The 16,422-nt window shown below is 48.7% G+C and overlaps 1 protein-coding gene across 1 annotated transcript in view; it reads right to left on the minus strand.

The window, feature by feature from the left end:
• Positions 1–6,637: 6,637 nt before the first annotated feature.
• The window catches only part of DGLUCY (D-glutamate cyclase), an 88,088-nt gene continuing 78,303 nt past the window's right edge, over positions 6,638–16,422 (minus strand). The window contains 3 exon segments of the mRNA XM_007180868.2: positions 6,638–6,834; positions 6,837–6,906; positions 13,554–13,705. Coding sequence (XP_007180930.2) covers positions 6,758–6,834; positions 6,837–6,906; positions 13,554–13,705 — 299 coding nt within the window. The 3' untranslated portion in view covers positions 6,638–6,757.

Below are 16,422 nucleotides of genomic sequence, written 5' to 3' on the forward strand. Positions count from 1 at the left end.
CAAGTCACAGTTTCACAGGTGAGGAGAGTTGAGCAGATTCCCCAAGCCCCAGGGCTGATGGAAAACAAATCCTAGGGCTCCCTGGGGCTCCGTAGGGCAATGTCTGTGGTCCTTTAAAGTTAGCACTGAAGTTCATGGGTCAGGACAGAGGCCTGAAGCAGTATATCCAACTGAGTTCCCTACACAGATTCGCCTCAATTCATCTTCTGTTTCTATCTGCCTTGAAGCACCAGACCCGGAAGCCTGCGACTTTGTGTGTGTGTGTGTGTGTGTGTGTGTGTGTGTCCGTGGTTAAAATGCCAGGGCCTCCATGACAGCTCTGCCCCAAGCCACTGAGGCTAGGGTCATGTGACTGCTGGCAGTGTCCCCTGCCACACAGACTGGAGTGCCTAGCAGTCTCAGAGAGGAGCATGACATTCTCCCCAAGTTCTTAGAACAAAACAAACAACACGGAGATGCATGCTCTGTTATCTCTCAGCCCATAGCCCCGGGGTGAAGCTCCACTGTGGTTTAAATAGCTCCTGTGACAAGAAGAGGAGGGGGCCTTGGGCTCGCCTTGCCTCCTTGGTCCTTCAGTGCTGCTCCTCTGCCAGATGTCCCACCCCACCCCCCTGGAGAGTGACAGTGGGCCCACGGGCCACATGCAGACCAGGGTACTGACCTCCGTCTCTTGTTCTGTCCTGGAAGGCTGGTGACAGGGCTTCTGCAACTTCGTGCCCAATCTCTCCTGCAACTTCGTGCCCAATCTCTCCTGCAACTTCGTGCCCAATCTCTCCTGCAACTTTGTGCCCAATCATATTAAGCCTCTGCCTGGGGGATACACCAAGGACCAGAGGAGCGTCTTGCTGCTCCAGGGACCTGCCCACATTTTTAGAAATGCTAGCCCTTCAGATTTCCTGGTCGGTGGGCTGGAGCCAGTTCTGACTTCCCCCAAAGACCTGGGATTTGAGCTCTCACACCTAAGAGGCTAGGTGGGCTCAAGCCCGGGGAGGGACCAGGGATGGGAAGATAGAAGCTGGCGTCAGTAGAAGATTTCTGGAATCTGTTAAAGGGCTGCCAGGGAGAACATTTTTTTCAATCATCTCTCTTCATGTCTCCCCTCCCCTCTCCCAGAGGTAGATTCACCCTGAGTTTCTTAACCCTCCCATCAGAGGTGTCCAGAGACTGATAGCCCAGGGTGGGTGGGCCCTAAGGAAGTGGGGTTCCAGGGCTTGCTCCAGCTCCTTCTGGATGGCCTTCCATAACCTGGGGAGGTTCTCTTCCCCTTCATGGAGGACGAACTGACCAGGTCTGCAGGTAGCAAAAAAAAAGGCCACCCAGCCCCAGACCAGGATCTTACAGGGGCAATGACACTGGTTGAGACCTCCATGCTTCCTCATTCCAAATTTCTTCCTGTTTTGATCTTAAACATGGACATTCCCATTGGGATAAACTGGCATGAGCTGAGGGCAGTTCCATTTACTATCAAGAGTTGTATTTTTGTATTGTCCTCTCTTTTATGCCAAGTATACGTGTGTTGGACCATGCAATGGATTTATGTAGCAAACTTGAGTCTGCAAATAAAGCAAAGTAACCAGCCACAGCTGGAGTGTGCAGCAGTTCTTATGGGGAGGGAGGGTGTTCTAACACCAGGGGGATCTAGAGGGCCCATGAAATACCCAACAGAGTCAGGAAGGTCCAGGGATTGACATTCTCAGAGAAAATTTGAGCAGGAATTAGGCAATTTGTCCTTGATTATCCAGTAGTGGCCAAGAAGGATGAAGCCTTCAAATAAAGTAGGGCCTTCTTCCTCTTGAGATTCATGGAGTGTCTGAGCTCTGCAGCACGTTGTTACAAATCCACTCTGGGACTTAACTTGGCCACCTCCCCTCTGAAGACAGAACTCAGCCCTGCAGTTTGGAAAATATCAGTCCCTGTCCTTGGACACAGGACCCCTTCTACCCCCTGAATAGCTGCTCCCCACGGTGAGGGAGGGCTTGATCAGTCCCCTCATCACTAGTGAAGATTGCCAAAGCAGGAAGGCCTGTTGTACCCACCCCTTGGGGGGCTCTTCTTACTGTTTGGGTTGTGTTTGGGGAGCCCCACATTTAGTGATCAGCCTTTTTAAGCTGGAGCATCTTCTCAACAGTGGCACCTCCATGTTTAGCATGAAGGATTAAATGCATCCTGTTAAAAAGTAAATTTGGTTTTAGTCACTTAATCCTTCCCTGGAGTCAGATTCCTGGAGTCCTGGAGTGCTCTGGAAGAATCATCCTTCTTCCAAACAGACTAAATAAGGATGTTACTGGGGATTAAGACTCCTTTCTTTCCTAAGATAAAAGGTGGAAGAAAAGGTCCATCTGGTTTGGACTGAAGGTGGCAAAAGCAATTAGATTCCTTTCTCATTCACCACTGTTGCTTAGTAAGATGAGGGCTCATCTTCCTGTTTATACACACTGGTCTGTGGTTTGGCCAGACAAGTGTGGGAGAAATTTTCAGCACAGAATACATCCCCATCTGCTGCTTTTCTCTGGCTGGTACAACCAAGAAAGAGCCAGAATCTGGACCTCCTTGGTTCAATGCTTTTCTGAAAAATGTGTTTCTTGCAGCTCATGATTCTGCAGCCTCCAGGAATTCATCTGGCAAGATGATGGTCTTTGATGGCAATAACCCTGGGGTCACAGTGGTGCCCAGTGCTCTGGGGAAATGGTGTGTCAATTCCATTTGCTTTAATTCAACAACTGTCAGAAAGACGTTGTTAGATCAGACATTAGATATCAGTGTTAGAAAGTCCTGCAGAGGTCATGATCTCCAATTCCTTCCCTATGAATTATCCCCTGTATATCTGCCCAAACTGACAGCCCAGTTTCTCTGCAAATACCACCAATGACACCAATTCACTACAACCCAAGACAAGTTATTCCAAGGTTGGGCAGAAAATCTTAACTCCTAATGAGCCAAAGTGGAACCACTTTTCCCACTGGCCTTAGTTCTGGCCTCTGGGAAGACATGACCCTTTAGGTACTGGTATTTGAAGAAAATTCTCACATCCTACCTCTCAGTGTTAAATCTCCAAGCTTGTATTAGACAGGGCTGGATTATACTGCAGTAACAAATATACCCCCAAATCACATTGCCTTAAAACAATAAAAGTTTATCTCCTGTTCATGCAAAGTCCGACGAGCAACTACTTTCTGGCAAGTCTTTTTCCCAAGTGGTGGCAGTGATTCAGGATTTGTCCATCAAGAGGTTCCATCATGGGGTCTTCCCCTTCCATCCACATAGGCAGGGGAAGCAGCACAAAAAGAATCTCACAGGGGGGTTATGGCCAAGTCTGGAAGTAGTTGGTATCCCTGCTACTCACATTCTATTGGCCAGATCCCAGTCACATGGCCCCAACCTAACTACAAGGGAGACTGGGAAATGTAGTTTTCCTATGTATGCAGGAAGAGGAAGCAGAATTAGTGAGCATCCAGCCAGCCTCTGACATACAGATCTTCAAGCCACCTCCACTTAGGGTTTGAGCATTCACCTTCTTGTACCTCATCTGAACAACACCCACTTCTTCAATTGTGGTGCTTGGAGCTGAAGTGAGACAGTGTGTCCAACCTGTGCTGGGGAGAAAGGGACCACCTACCTCACTGTGCTTCTACTGACGTAATGGCCTTTCTGGCAAGCACATCACATCACTGACATATACTGAGTTTATGTGAATTGCTGTTAAGCCACATCTCCATCCTGCCTAGAGCAGTGGTCTTTTGAATCTGAGAGTTAGACTCTGTGGAGCCAGTGGAACCCACATGGAATGGGCAGAAAGTAGTAGAATGCAGTGGGCTGGACGAAGGTGGGGCTGGCAGTCAGCAGGGCCTGTGCAATGAGAGGAAGGAAATGACCTCAGAGGATTGCCTTGCCCAGCTGAGCAATGAGGGGGGCACTTGGCCAGAGGATAGCCGGGGGTTAAGGAGCCCTGACACCCTTCCTGGCTCGCTTAACTTCTAATCCCACCTGCAGAGTCTGTGGGGCATGTGCACCTTGATGTGCCCAAGGTCTCCAGCCTGCCCTTGAACACCCACAGAGCATCCCAGGTACTGCTTACCAGGATCCTCTCTCAATATTCCTAGAACTGCCCAGGAATGCTCACACGCCTCAGGAATCCATCCTGGTGGATACGCCAGCCCATCTCTCACCCTGGGCCTCCCCACTATTCCTGTAGGTCACCTCTTGTCCCCCTGTAACCAGCTTCTCGAGGTCAGAGCCATGCTTACCATGCCACCTCAGATGAGGACACAGGCCTTCTCCAAAGGACAGCCAAGACTAGAGTGAACTTGAGCAAGACTTTACTAAAGGCCTAAGCGGGAATCATATTGTAGAGAGAAAAGCATAAAACTGGATCCTAGAACTCAGAGCTCCAGTGGTCCCTGGGCTGGATCCTGCTAAGGGATCTTCTCCTGGCCCTTTCTTGTACCTTAGCCCCTGCCACAGGGCCACAGGCCTGTGTCTCCCTGCAGGGGGACCTTTGAATGCTTTGCTCCAGAACTAGGACCTGTACTCTCAGCCTTCTTTGGGCTCCACCCAGGTCTTAGCCTCTTTCCCAAATGACTTAAATCTCTCCCCATAAACTTCTGCCCACAGGGAAGATAACCTATTACACAGTCAGGCTTCAAACTTCTCCATGCCAGAATAGAATTCTGTTATTACTACTGCAAAACCAAAGGCCCATTAGTGTGTATTCCCCCAAAATATGAGTCAGAAAAGTCCTGGGAGCCTTAGCAGATGATGTTTCATCTCTCTCTAGCCATCAAGATTTCAGCAATGCCAGGATGCACTCTCAATCAGAGGTCCCCATTACATGGAGCTCTGCAGACCCAAATCAGGGACATAAATTGTAACTGGAGGAGACCTGGTCAGTGAGGCTTAGAGCTGAGGTGGGTTCACCGATCTGTGAGAAGTCACAAATGGAGGAGGACGGTGAGCACACTACAGTGGCCCTGATGCCACAGCAGCAGGAGCACAGACATGTAGGTGGGGACTCCCCACCAGAATGACAAAGGGATGTCAGGACAGCACCCACCCCAGCTACTTCTGGCCAAAGACTTCACCGCACCGTGTGTAGGGAGCATTGGAAGTTAACCCCAGATCACTGAACTACACACTTAGGTTTTCCTGTTGAGTGTACAATTTAATTTCTATAGCATGTGTTCCATGCCTTACAACGTATGCCCCTAAAAGAATCAAACTTGACATGCTTAAGGAAATAAAACAGGCACAATAAACATTTGGGGCCATAGCTGGGAAGCAGGACTACTATTTCTGAACTCAGGTCCAGCTGCTCACTGCTCAAAAATCAATACTCGAGAGACAAATGTTGGTAGAAATGGAAAACGTTACTATTAATCAGAAAGCCTGCAATCTGGGGAGAAGGTGGACTACTGTCCCCAAAACCAGCACCAACGATTCTGCTTGGCCTTGAAAGTTTTTAAAGGGAAAAGGGAAAGTAATCTCAGTTAATCATTGAGATAGCGGATCAAACTCATTGACATGTCCCACTGCGTGAAAGGCTCGCTGACTCCTTGTGATCTTTCTTCAGATGCTACCTCGTTCACATAGTTTGTTCTTGAGATTACTGAAGGGGAAGCTAGAGAAGAGATCTGGTCATCTGTTAATTATTCTTCATTTTTACTTCTTTGATCTACAGAAAGAACCAACAGCTTAGGCATGGCATTGTGTGAGCAAAAGATTTGAAAGGTGTGCTTGGGCCAGAGATGAGTAGAGCAAGGGGGTGCCTGGTTTAAGGTTAGTTACAATATAATTTTGCTAAAGTGACAAGACAAAAGCTCTTTCCTGCCAAAAGCTGCTTACATTACCCCATCTAGATGATCCAGCACAAGATACTGTACTGGTTCAATACGTGAATGTAATGGGACGTGGTAATTCCACTTTGGATTTTGTCGGGGAACGTACAGTGGGAGGTTGTGAAGGAGATAAGGGCAAACCAATGAGGACTCTCTGTGAGTGATCTAAGCCCTGGAAGGTCCTGACCCACCCCCCGGGCTCCGGGAATGTGGCTGCCCTTCTATGCAAGGAGGGCAGAGTCTGGCTCTGGAGTGGGGGGTGAGCAGATAGGGAGGAGGTGGGAGAGGTGTCAGGCTCTGCGGCGGGGGATCAGGATGTAAGGGGGTAAGGGAGGGGGAGGGGCACAGGGGAAGTGATGGAGATAAATCTTTTGCCTAAATAAACAAAATGTTGTTTGAAAAAGAGAGCATTTCGAAGGTATAAATATTTTGTTGGTGGTCGTGATGAGTAAACCTTTAGTGAAGCCCCAGAGCTTCGTAATATACATTACACATTTGTACATTTTCCTGTTTCTTAATTAGCCTGGGGGATTATTCAGGACGCTCTGTGTCTGCCTGGAAGTTCGTTGCTCACTGGCATCCCCATTAGTGATTGGTCAGAAGACTCTCAGAGCAGACCACGTGGGTGGCCTGAAGAAACCAGGGTGAGGAGGTTGAAATCAATGCCTCCTGGCACTTAGGAATAAAAGCCAAAACTGGGGACTCCAGAAGACTGTTTTCCTCGGTCCACATCACCTGCATTACCCGCCGTCCCCAACCCCGACCCAGGAGGTGGGCACGCCGTGACCCAGGCCAGTGTGGAGCACGTTGCTCACCCAGGGCCAGTGTTTATTTGCAAGGCTGTGGTAGAAGAAAGCCAGGGCCCTCAGGGAACTCCTCCCTAGATCAGTCTAGTACACACCCCCCCATGCCTGTAATGTGCACGGTCACCCTTGCACCATGGTGATGTCTACCAGCTTCTGGATCATCTGGGCGTGAGTGCCATGGAAGGGCGGCCCGTCACCTCCATGCCTAGGGTGCCCGAGACTCCGCTCCGGACTCCATGCTGCACCAGGATGCCCAACATTTTTTCTTCCTGGAAAGAAATGGGGCAGAGATAGAAGCAGTGGAGGGGGAGGAAAAAGAAAGAAATACATACGTTTATAAGTGGAAAAAGAACGTTTGACTTGACATAGTCTCTTTTTTAAAAATAAAATGTCGGTTAAAAATACTAACGCCACTGGAAGACTCATAGTGAAAAATAACAGTGTCCTACATCACACCTCATGGACTCCCCAATCCACTCCCCAGAAGCTGCTACTTTGAACAGTTTGGGCTGTTCCTTCATGTAACTAAACAGTATGTTTTTATGGAAATCTGCATTTTCTTAACAGACACTAAAGATTCACTTCTGCAGGGGCAGCTTGGCTACTTCCTGCCAACCTAGCCCTGCCCAGCTCTGCATTATCTGCCAATGGCCTTTGTGCCAGGAAGGCCCCTGTTCCTCCTGAGAGTTCCTCCTCACTATTAGCCTCTGTTAGCCCTGCTGCAGTCACCTTCTAGACTTTACCCGGTGTGGTTGCGGGAGAATCTGGAGGGAGCAGAGCCATGGAGAAAATGCAACCCCATCCTGGGCCCAGCAGGCAGAGTGGTTTAGAATCAGACAGATCTGACTTGGGTCTTTCCTGGCAGGTGTGTTAACCTCTCTGTGCCTCAGTGTCCCCATCTGTATAATGGGGAGGTGGATGATAATAACAATGCCTCCTTAGAAGGTTGTTGTGAGGATTAAATGAGAAAATGCGGGACTTCCCTGGTGGTCCAGTGGGTAAGGCTCCACGCTCCCAATGCAGAGAGCCTGGGTTCGATCCCAGAACTAGATCCCGCATGCATGCTGCAACTAAGAGTTCACATGCTGCAACTAAGAAGTCCACATGCCGCAACTAAGAAGTCTGCATGCCGCAACTAAGAGTCCGCATGACGCAACTAAAGATTCCACGTGCCACAGCTAAGACATGGCACAGCCAAAATTAATTAGTTAATTAATTAAAAAAAGAGATAATGCAAGTAAAGCACCTAGCATGGTCCTTGGCACACAGTAGGTGCTCATGAAATGAGGTGGATTATTATTGGCAGGGCTGGGTCCCCTGGTCTTTAGCCCAGAGCTTTCTTCCTTTGACTTGCTGATTTTTTTAAAAAAGTGATCTGATTTGCTTCCTTCTATCTCCCTCCAAAAACAAGGTGCCAAAGAACCACTTGTCTAAGCCACTAAGGTGTCTGTCCCTTGTTGAACAGCTCAGGTCCCCCTGAGGAAGGTGGGTCTTAGGTGAAGACACAGGAGAAGATGGTGCCCGAGGGGCAGAAGTCAAGCACAACCTCCTTCTTCTCCTCTACAAACAAAGGAAGGGGACAAAGGGATCTAGAGCAGGAGGATCACGACAGACCAGAGAAGAGTTCTCATCTTCCTGCTCGGGCATTTGCTCATTCATTCCATCACCCACCAAGTTTTATTGAGCACCTGCTTTGTGCCAGGACCTGAACCAGGGATACAGTGGTGAATGTGACATGGTCCTTGCCCCCCACACTCCCGGGGGCATCACATTCTCGATGACTGATCAGTCAGGCACAGTCCATGGGGATCACGGCACAGAGCAGGGGCCCCCAACCCCATTTATTGAAGTGGCTCAAGAAAGACTTTCTGGAGGAGGGGCAACTAGGACCACAGGTGACAAGAGCAGGAGTGAGCCAAGCCGGGGGCTACGGGGAGCACTCACTGAAAACTTTCCAAAACAAGGGAGAAAGTGTTGGCAAGTATCACCTAGGACCTGTCTCTACTCGCACCTGGCCTGAGAACCTGCATTTCCACTCTTCCCTGGGGCCCTAGGTAGGAGGGAGGCCCAGAGCATTTCCAGGCATGCCTTTTGTCCAAGAGCCCCTTCCCAGGGGTACCCAGCCCAGAATGGCATGTTCCATCAATTGTTTGGACTTTATTCTCCCATTTCTCTTCTCCATTGGGACATATCCTCTCTTTATGGGACAAGGCTTCTGGGACCACAGGGCCATTTCCCCCTAGCACACTACCCCCAACATTCACATCCTTCTGGGTCCAAGCAGAGCCCTGGGGGTCCTCAGGGTGCATGAGATCAGTCAACAGCTTAGGAACTGGCTGGCACTCAGCCTCCAAGAGCCACAGGGACCAGCTGGGCCAACGGTGACAGCCTGCAAATTCCCAGGAATCCCTAAACGACTAGACCATCTTCAAGGAGGCCCCACCTTGAGGAGGTGGTGGGGCGGGGAGGAGAACTGACCAGGGAGTGGCTGGAGACAGAGGGCCTGGGGGCTGCCACACCAGTCCAGGCTGAGACAGTGGGGCAGGAGGAGAGGGACAGAGGACTGAAGTGGGCAGAGGCAGCAGGGCCTGGGGCCTAGTTCATTGTGGATGCGGAAAGAGGCCCCAGGATGACTTCTGGGTGTCGAGGCTGAGTGTGTGGGTGGTCATTATTGATTCATGCTTGGAGCACAATGGGCTGATTTTCAGGTGATGCCGCTGTTCAGAGTGGGGTGGGAGAAAGGGGCCTCCTGGGAAGTTGGAGCTGTTCTGCATCGTGATCTTGGTGGTGGCTGCATGGGGTGTACGTGTGTAAAAACTCACCCGCTGTACACTGAAGCTTATGTGCTTTACTCTGTTCGTTATACCTCAATTTAAAAAATATAAAGAAAGTGGAGTGGGGTGAAAGTGCTGGAAGAGAATGGTAGCCAGGATGAGGCCAGAAGTCATGTTCCTGCCTCTCTGTATCATCCATCCAACCATTATCCATTAATCTATCAGGCTATTCATTCATCCATCCAGCTAGCCAGCCTACCAGCAGTCTGTCCATCCATCCATCCATCCATCCATCCATCCATCCATCCATCCATCCTTAGTCCCTCCTGTAAGGTGTCATCAATCAGCTCTTGGCTCCTGATAAGCTCTGGGAAATGTCCTCCAACAATTTGTTTCGCCCTCAAGTAAAACCCCTGGGGCACAGCCAAGGGCCAGAGTGGGCAGGGTGTGCCCTGGATGGTGGTGGCCACCTTCCCTGGGCTCCTCAACCTGGTGCCCACTCCTGCTACAGTCATGATCACATCCCCTGAATATGGGAGGCCCTTCTTATAAGCAACACACAGAACAGAGATGAGGGACATTCCTCCGCTCCTACCCAGCCAAACTTCACCAAAACTCAGGCCACAGCTCTGTCCGGCATCTCTTGATGACCCAGGCGTCCCCATGGAGTGACCCACTGAACTCCAGTATGACGACTCTAGTTATCCCCTGCACAACGCACTGCTTCATGTCTCTGCACCTTCGCTTCTGGGAGTCCTGCTGTCTGGAAGGTCCTTCCCACGCTTTCTCACCTGGCTCCTTATATCCTACTCGCCCTCCAAGACCCAGTTCAGTGCCACCTCTTCCAGGCAGCCTTCCTTGAGCTCTCTGAACGAGCCAAGCACCTGTTCTCTGTGTCCCCACAAGCAGTGTGCACAGTTCTATCCCAGCTCCTGAAATTACCTCCCCCATGGACCCTGGGTTCTTTACCCCTCACTATCTCCCAGAACAAGCCTGAGCCTGGCCCAGAGGAGAGGCTATACAAAAATGTGTTTGTAATTTTGTTTTAATGATGTTCCCTTTTATTTTCTTTATAAGGGCGGTACATTATTAATATATTTATGAAGACTGGGTGGAAATGTGAGAGGAGAATTTCCATCCCCAGAGGGTAAGCGTGGGGCTGCGTGAACTTGTTTGGCTGGGTTCTGTCTTTTGTGTCTGCATGAGTCAGAAATCATGTGTGAGGCGGCCCTCTGAGTGTTTTTTTCCAATTCAGATCCAGGAAGTGTAAAGAAAGCATAGAAGGCTCTCTGGGGCCCTTTAGGGCAGACCATTTCCCCTGAAAATGTCACTTCAGCTGCGCGACTCCCCCTTTCCCCTCCTCTCCTGCACCCTGGCATGGCCAGAAACTAGGAAACTACTGAGCCACATCAGGAAGAGCTCAGAGTATGGAGTCAGAGAGCCTAGACTCAGCTCTGCCTCTCCGCTGTGTGGCTTTGGGCAAGCCGCCTTCCCTCTCAGAGCCTCAGCCCCCTCCTCTGTAAAGTGGGGATAACAAACCAATCGGGGGAGAAATGGGGGCGGGTGCAGGAGGGAGACAGACACAGAGGCAGAAGGAAAAAGGGAGCAGAAAGGGTGCGAGACAATGTAAAAGAAGGACAGGAAGGAGGCAGGGAGGGGCTCTGGATGCAGACGCTTCGCACAAGCGAGGGGCCCCAGGACCTCAGCTGCTGGCTGGCTGGGGGACCTGCAACTGCACCAGCCCCATCTCAGCTGCTTCTCCAGGCTCAACGCTCAGGAACCTTCCTGTCTCCTGCATCGCCTCCCCATCTCCCCACGCCAGCCTCTGCCACGACCCTGAGAACCCACCGTCTAGTCCAGGGTCTCAAATGTGGTCCCCACAGCAGCAACATTGCCTGAGAACTTGTCAGAGATGCAGATTCTCCAACCCATCTCAGACCTACTGAATCAGGAACCCTGGGGTGGGCCCCACTGTGCGCTTTAAGATGCCCCTGAGGTGACTCCTGCTGTCTGGAAGGTCCTTTAGATGCCTCTAAATTTGGAAGAATCGCTGCTTTAATAAAGCACGGCATTCATTCATTCATTCATTCATACACTCATTCATTCAACAAGGATTTACCAAGCACTGGGTTTCCCTCCACTAGTTGCTGGGAAAGCAGATACGAAAGACCTGGTTCCTGATTTCCAGGAGGTTTTTTTTGTTTTGTTTTTTCCTCATTTACCAATCTATGCCTTTGGTGGGGGATAAGACTGGGGAAGCCTTAAGTTGCATGAGACTATTTGGACCGTCCGGGAGTGGCCTTGTGGTCAGCCTGACGGAACTCGAGAAACCCCTCCCCGACGCTGACCCGTTCCCTGTGTCCGAGAGCTCCCTCCTCACAGGCTTGGGCAGTAGCTCTGAGGAGAGCAAGCTCTTCCTCACATTGAACCAGAACCTCTGCCTTCTGGCCTGCTTTTGTCTCTCATGCGGCGGAGGAGGGTATCTGTGCCCCTCCCCCAGGAAGCTGTTGAGATCTCAGGCCCCCCAAAATCCTCTCTCCAGCAGGCCAAACACCCCAGCTCCCTCTGCTGTTCTCCGGGTGTCCCCAGGCCTCCCACTCTCCTGCCTGCCTGCCCTCAGGCGAAGCTGTCCGCTCACAGGTGAAGTCACCTGTGACCTGGGATTTAGATGTAAAATCTGGGCTTTGGGCCCCATTTCCCGTGATCCAGTTACTCTGGAGAATTCCCCTAGAAGGTGCCTGGTAGAGGTTGACACGCCGCCAGCTTCTGTCCGGGGTGGGTGGGTCCCAGCTCTGCGAGGAGCACCCGCTGGGGAGGGGGTTTGAGCCTGGAATCGGTGTCACGAGAGCCGTGGGAACCGAGGCCTGAGGTAGGAACAGCCGAGTCTCCAGGGGCCCATCTCGCTGCTCAGGGTCCAGGACCGGGAGCAGAATGCTGGAAGCATTTAGAGGGCTGGCTGGCCTTCTCTCTTTTTGTTTTCCCTGCACGTATATGTGAGTTCACATACGTCAGCCATGCGTGTGCACGTATGTGTGTGTGTGTGCGTGTGTATGTGTGCGTGTGTGTCCTGCCTCTGCACTGGTCTATGGGGAACGCCTGGAACTGCACACAGCCCTTCACAGTTGGCTCTGCAGTCAGAGGAGCTCACTCAAAAGCCACCCAGTGGGACCCTGGTTCCTCGCTCAGAGCCCTCGTGTGGCGCCCTATTACTTCTCAGGTAGAAGCCTCAGTCAGGAGTCGTGGTTTGCTTGGATCTGGCTAATGTGACCTCCCTCTGCCAGGGGTTCTGGCTAATGTGACCTCCCTCTGCCAGGGGTTCTGGCTAATGTGACCTCCCTCTGCCAGGGGTTCTTAATGGCCCCAGACTACTTGGAGACTCTGATGAAACCAGGGATACTTGCCCAGGAAAATCCATGTATGAAACAATTTTGCAAACTGTTTCGGAGGACTTGCGGACCCCCTCTTTGTGGATGCTGGGGTCACAAGCCCTCCTCTGCTCCTATCACACCCTGGCTTGCTGCCGTCCACCTCAAGAGCAGTCTCCCCAAACCAGCGCTAAGCTGGTCCCCATCTCCCAGCTTCTGTTCCCGCCGTTCCTCCTGCCCAGATGCCGCCCCTTCCACTGGGTTTATCCCTCCCAGCCTTCAGCCCACAGGGTCCTCTTCCCACCTTGGGCCCTCACACCTTAGCACCGTGTAGGACGGCTGACGGTGCCAGCGGCGGTTTCAGCGCCCTTGCCAGGTTGTAAACTCCTTGGAGGGAGATGCTAAGGACACCTACAGCTACTGCTGTGAAGTGCCTACCATGGGCAGGTATTCTGTTCTTCCAAGAATGCTGACTGCCCCTATTTCACAGAGGAAGATAATGAGGCTCAGAGAGGTTAAGCAACCTGCCTAAAGTCAAATTAGAAGGAAAATGGTCATTTATACGAGATCTTTCATAATGATTTAGAGTCACTAGTAGGTCAAAGTCCAGTCCAGTGGTTGCCTAATGGGAGACCTTTGTTTCAAGGCAGGCTCTGCCTCTGGCTTCTGATGGGCAGCAGTGGTGCTGGCCCCTGGCTTATGGGTTGAAATACTGTGTCTACTCCTCATCCGGGGAAAAAGTTGCATCCATGAGAGTTGCCTGCTGGGCTATGTTACCTTAGTGATGGATGGGAGGGCCTGAGTCCAGTTCTGTTCTCCAGGTGCTCTGAAGGGCCCAATTGCCTTCCTCAGATAACGTCTGTGGACCTCACATGAGTTCAGGATGTACAGCACACAGGCCAAGGCATAACCTCCTCAGTTAGAAACGCCTGGAACAAAAAAAAAAAAGATTCCATCATAGGATCGCAAAAGTCATGTCATTTGCCTGGGAGGAAGAAATTTTCCTCTACTCTTCTAGGTTCTTCTGGCTGGTCTAACAATTAAATTGACATGAGACAGATTAACAGGAGAAAGTCAAACAAAAGTTTAATAACACGTATACACAGGAGAAACCCAGGAGAACAGAGAAACTCACCAAAATGGCTGAAGCCCTCACCTTAAATACCATCTTCAGCTAAAGAAAAAAGGATTTTAGGGGCATTGGTTTGGGACCAAACCAGTAATCAAAGACCTAATAAAAACAACATAGGAAATTATTTTGATAAAACATAAAATCCCTTCTTTATAGGCAGACTAATCAAAGGTAAAGAAAAACATTTTATAAATTATCAAGAGCAGACTTTTGTCTTCTTAACACAGAGAGAAAACAAGATTCTAATTTTGTATCAGCTTACTTTTAATATTAAAATTCATTCACTCAATTGAATATACTCTAATCTTTGCCAATCCTGACCACACACAAAACTCTTTTCTCAGAGTTCATTTTCCATAAACCTTCTACAAATCCTTTTTTTTTCACATTCAAACTTTGTCCTATGCTTTTCCTCTTTTTTTAACTTTTTACTTTATTTTCCCTTAACAAAATGCATTCCCATTCCTTATACCTTTTAAAAATTTTCCTTACATATGAAGATGTTTTCCTTATTTATTTTAGTAGTTTTATGGCATATTAATTAGAATTCTTAACCCTTAGAAAACTTAATTTCTAGTGAAAACTAAGAAGTAAGCAACTGTGAACTGTTTGTTATACCAGTATTTTTAAAATACATTTCATAATGTATAATGTATAACAGACCCAAACATCTTTAAGTTTTTTTTTTGTAATGAGAAGACAAAAGTAGGTACACTTAGACTTGTTTAGCAATTAATATTTCAGTATTTTATGTTATTTGGAAATGATCTAGACATTCAATGAATTCCCATCATTTAACTTAACTTAGAAAAACTCTAAAGTTTTAAATTACCAAAAGATTTTCAAAGTTATTTTTAAGTCTTATCCCATTTATATCAATATTTATCTAAATCATTTGTTCCCAACAATTATGTTTAGAGTACTCATGAAAACTTCATGAGACATTAAAGTCAACTATCATCCCAGGCTATTCTTCTTGCTGATAAACTTTGTAACAGACATAACATGAACTTATTTGACTAGTAAACCCAGGTAGAATAAAAGTTTTATATTTAATACTGATAACTCTAAAGACATGCCTATTTTAATTAAAGCAGTAACTTTAAATTTGCTTTTATTTACTGAAGATTAATCTTAGATCATGTGAACTCGAAAAATATTTGGGTTAGTCTGTTATATTTAGAACTATTTAATTCAAAGGTGCTTACTTTTAAGCCAATTAGAGTTCTTCTACAAGTTACTTTTGGCAATACCATCAGAAGGTAGAAAAATACCCTATCTATAACATACATGCATAGGTATACAGACAGACACAACCAGAGACCTCATAGCTTTCATTTTAAGACTTTAGTCATGAATCAGGTGTAACAATATAAAACTCACTAGTTCATAAACATCCGTTGCAGTACGTTAAGTTTATCCACTCAGATGGCAAAGGCTTTTTACTATACGTGGAAAAGACTTTTAAGATTTGTATTTGTCCTTGACAAATAATATTAATTAAAGAAGCTGTGAATTAGATTTTGGGTGAGGGAGCACTTCCAGCAGTTAGTAATTTTTTTTTTTTTTGGCTGCGTTGGGTCTTCGTTGTTACGCTCGGGCTTTCTCTAGTTGAGGTGAGCGGGCTTCCTCTAGTTGAGGCAAGCAGAGGCTACTCTACGTCGTGGTGCACAGGCTTCTCATTGTGGTGGCTTCTCTTGTTGTGGAGCATGGGCCCTAGAGCGCGCGGGCTTCAGTAGTTCTGGCGTGGGGGCTCAGTAGTTGTGGCTCACGGGCTCAGTAGTTTTGGCGCACAGGCTTAGTTGCTCCGCGGCATGTGGGATCTTCCCGGACCAGGGCTCGAACCCGTGTCCCCTGAACTGGCATGCGGATTCTTAACCACTGTACCACCAGGGAAGTCCAGTTAGTACTTTTGAAAAGGGCTTTTTCCCTTTTTTCCCCCCCAGGTTCTACTGATTAATTCCCCAGGCTCAGACTCAGGTGACTGTGGGCTGTGCTTACATTTCTGATTTTGTAGAGATTTACAAGACAAAGACAGTTGCTTTCAATTCCACAAAGAACTGGGCTACTGCCTAAATGATATCAAAAGGCTGATCTGCTCATCCAACTATATTTTCTTTAATTTGCTTCTTTATATCAGGGAGAAGATTTCCAGTTAAAATGGAAATCAAAAGATTTCTATGTTTTAGAACTTCAGAGATCAATGCATCATGCCTTCAAAAAGTCTGCACAAGGTATCCAATAAAGGCCCTCTTTATGAGTGCTCAAGTCAACCCCAGACCAATTCACCCGAGGGGCAAAAAGCCTCCACCATTGCTCCTATCAGGCCCCAGTATCAGCCCCCCCCCCCCAGTTTTCATCTCACATTGTGTGGGCTCAGGCAACCCTACCGGCTCTCATTAGCATGTCTGATTAACATTGCCCAAAGGGTGGATTTATGTGCCCTGTCTTACAATACCAAGCAGTGGAAACATTCCCCAGGGAGACGCAATGTCTACCCCGACAATACAATCA

Source organism: Balaenoptera acutorostrata, chromosome 3 (assembly GCF_949987535.1).
Source record: "Balaenoptera acutorostrata chromosome 3, mBalAcu1.1, whole genome shotgun sequence".
Lineage (NCBI taxonomy): Eukaryota > Metazoa > Chordata > Mammalia > Artiodactyla > Balaenopteridae > Balaenoptera > Balaenoptera acutorostrata.